General features: G+C 35.5%; 1 protein-coding gene across 1 annotated transcript in view; it reads left to right on the top strand.

Moving 5' to 3' along the window:
- The window catches only part of tnfrsfa (tumor necrosis factor receptor superfamily, member a), a 52,629-nt gene that overhangs the window by 44,724 nt on the left and 6,506 nt on the right, over nucleotides 1-1,399 (top strand). The window contains exon 4 of the mRNA XM_014001789.1: nucleotides 287-398. Coding sequence (XP_013857243.1) covers nucleotides 287-398 — 112 coding nt within the window. The remainder of the gene's footprint in view (nucleotides 1-286; nucleotides 399-1,399) is intronic.

The raw sequence follows: 1,399 nt of genomic DNA, 5'->3' as shown, positions 1-1,399 counted from the left end.
TTATAATTTTGGACAAAGAGCAACAGGTTTTTAAGAACGGGTCCTGTTCAGGTGGTTTGTTTTTACTCGTTGTGATCACATCTGAAATAAAACTCTTTATCATTTTATTTTATTTTAGGGTTCAGTGGTCTTTTTCCTCTTCCTCCTTTTTCTATTGAAACTAAATCAAAAACACACGGTGATGATGGTGCCAGGTCTGCTGTGCTCTCCGTACACATAACCGTTTCACACAGCGCTGACTGCTGGGACGGGAGCTGAAATCATCTTCATTGTTCTCCCCCCACAGATGAGGATGAGACCGCCCCCTGCACCACCACCACAGACACCAGGTGCCAGTGCAGGCCCGGTACCTTCTGTGTTCCAGAGCAGGCCTGCGAAGTCTGTAAACGCTGTGCCAAGTGAGTAACATTTGATGGTTTACAGCTGCTTTCACTTCCTCCCGGCTGGCAGAGGAGATGTAGACGACTGAGGAGCCTCTGTCCACCAATCGCAACTCATTTGTGCAACTATTGTTTACATTACTGACTGACTGCAGCCGAGACTATTAGGCCCTTTTGTTTAATCCTTAAAAACTTGCCAAACATAAGAATCCTACATTTGCACCTTTTTATTTATTTTATTTTATTTATTAAAAATTTATTTCAAACAGATTTTTAAAAAATAACAGGGTTCCTGCAGATCCTTAAAAAGTCTTAAAAGTCATTGAATTCATCAATCCAAAAATAAGGCCTAAATCAATCTTTCAGAAGTCTTAAAAATGTGAACACTTTGTAAGTAGGATGACCGTAATTCATCTCAAATATTAAAATAATCGGTAACATTTATTTATTTTTTAAATATTCACATGCAGACATTCCCCTTTGACATCACTTCCTGTTATTTCACATGCAAATATCTCAACATCTGTCCATCTGAGCAACGTGAAATTCATTTTGTAATATGTTAATGTTGCCAAAATGCATCACTTTTCTTACAAAAACTTGAAGTCACAGACACTTCAAGGTTTCATCTACAGCCAATTGGGGTTAAGACCCCACTGTGGGTCCTAAAACTCCAAATTATTTGTCGTTAAACTGACTGCTAAGAATGTTTTTACTATTTTTGATGAAAAAAAATTTAGATATGGATAAAAACACTATTAGCATTATATGAATACTTCGACCAAAAATACTTTGTTTCATGAGTTTCTGCCACAGATTTATGTCATTTGTGTTTATTATGAAATTGGTCTTAAATTTAATTTCACTTGGCATTAAAAAGTCTTAAAAGGCCTTGAATTCATCAATCCAAAATTAAGGCCTTAATTAGCCTTAAAATGTCTTAAATCAATATTTCAAACATCTTAAAAATGTTAAAACTTTGTAAGTAGGATGATTGTAATTCATCTCAAATATTAAAA

The sequence above is a fragment of the Austrofundulus limnaeus genome, unplaced genomic scaffold, assembly GCF_001266775.1.
Source record: "Austrofundulus limnaeus strain Quisiro unplaced genomic scaffold, Austrofundulus_limnaeus-1.0 Scaffold10, whole genome shotgun sequence".
In the NCBI taxonomy this organism is placed as follows: Eukaryota; Metazoa; Chordata; class Actinopteri; order Cyprinodontiformes; family Rivulidae; genus Austrofundulus; species Austrofundulus limnaeus.
The sequence above is the reverse complement of the archived record's forward strand: the minus strand, read 5'-3'. Positions and strand labels throughout refer to the sequence as shown.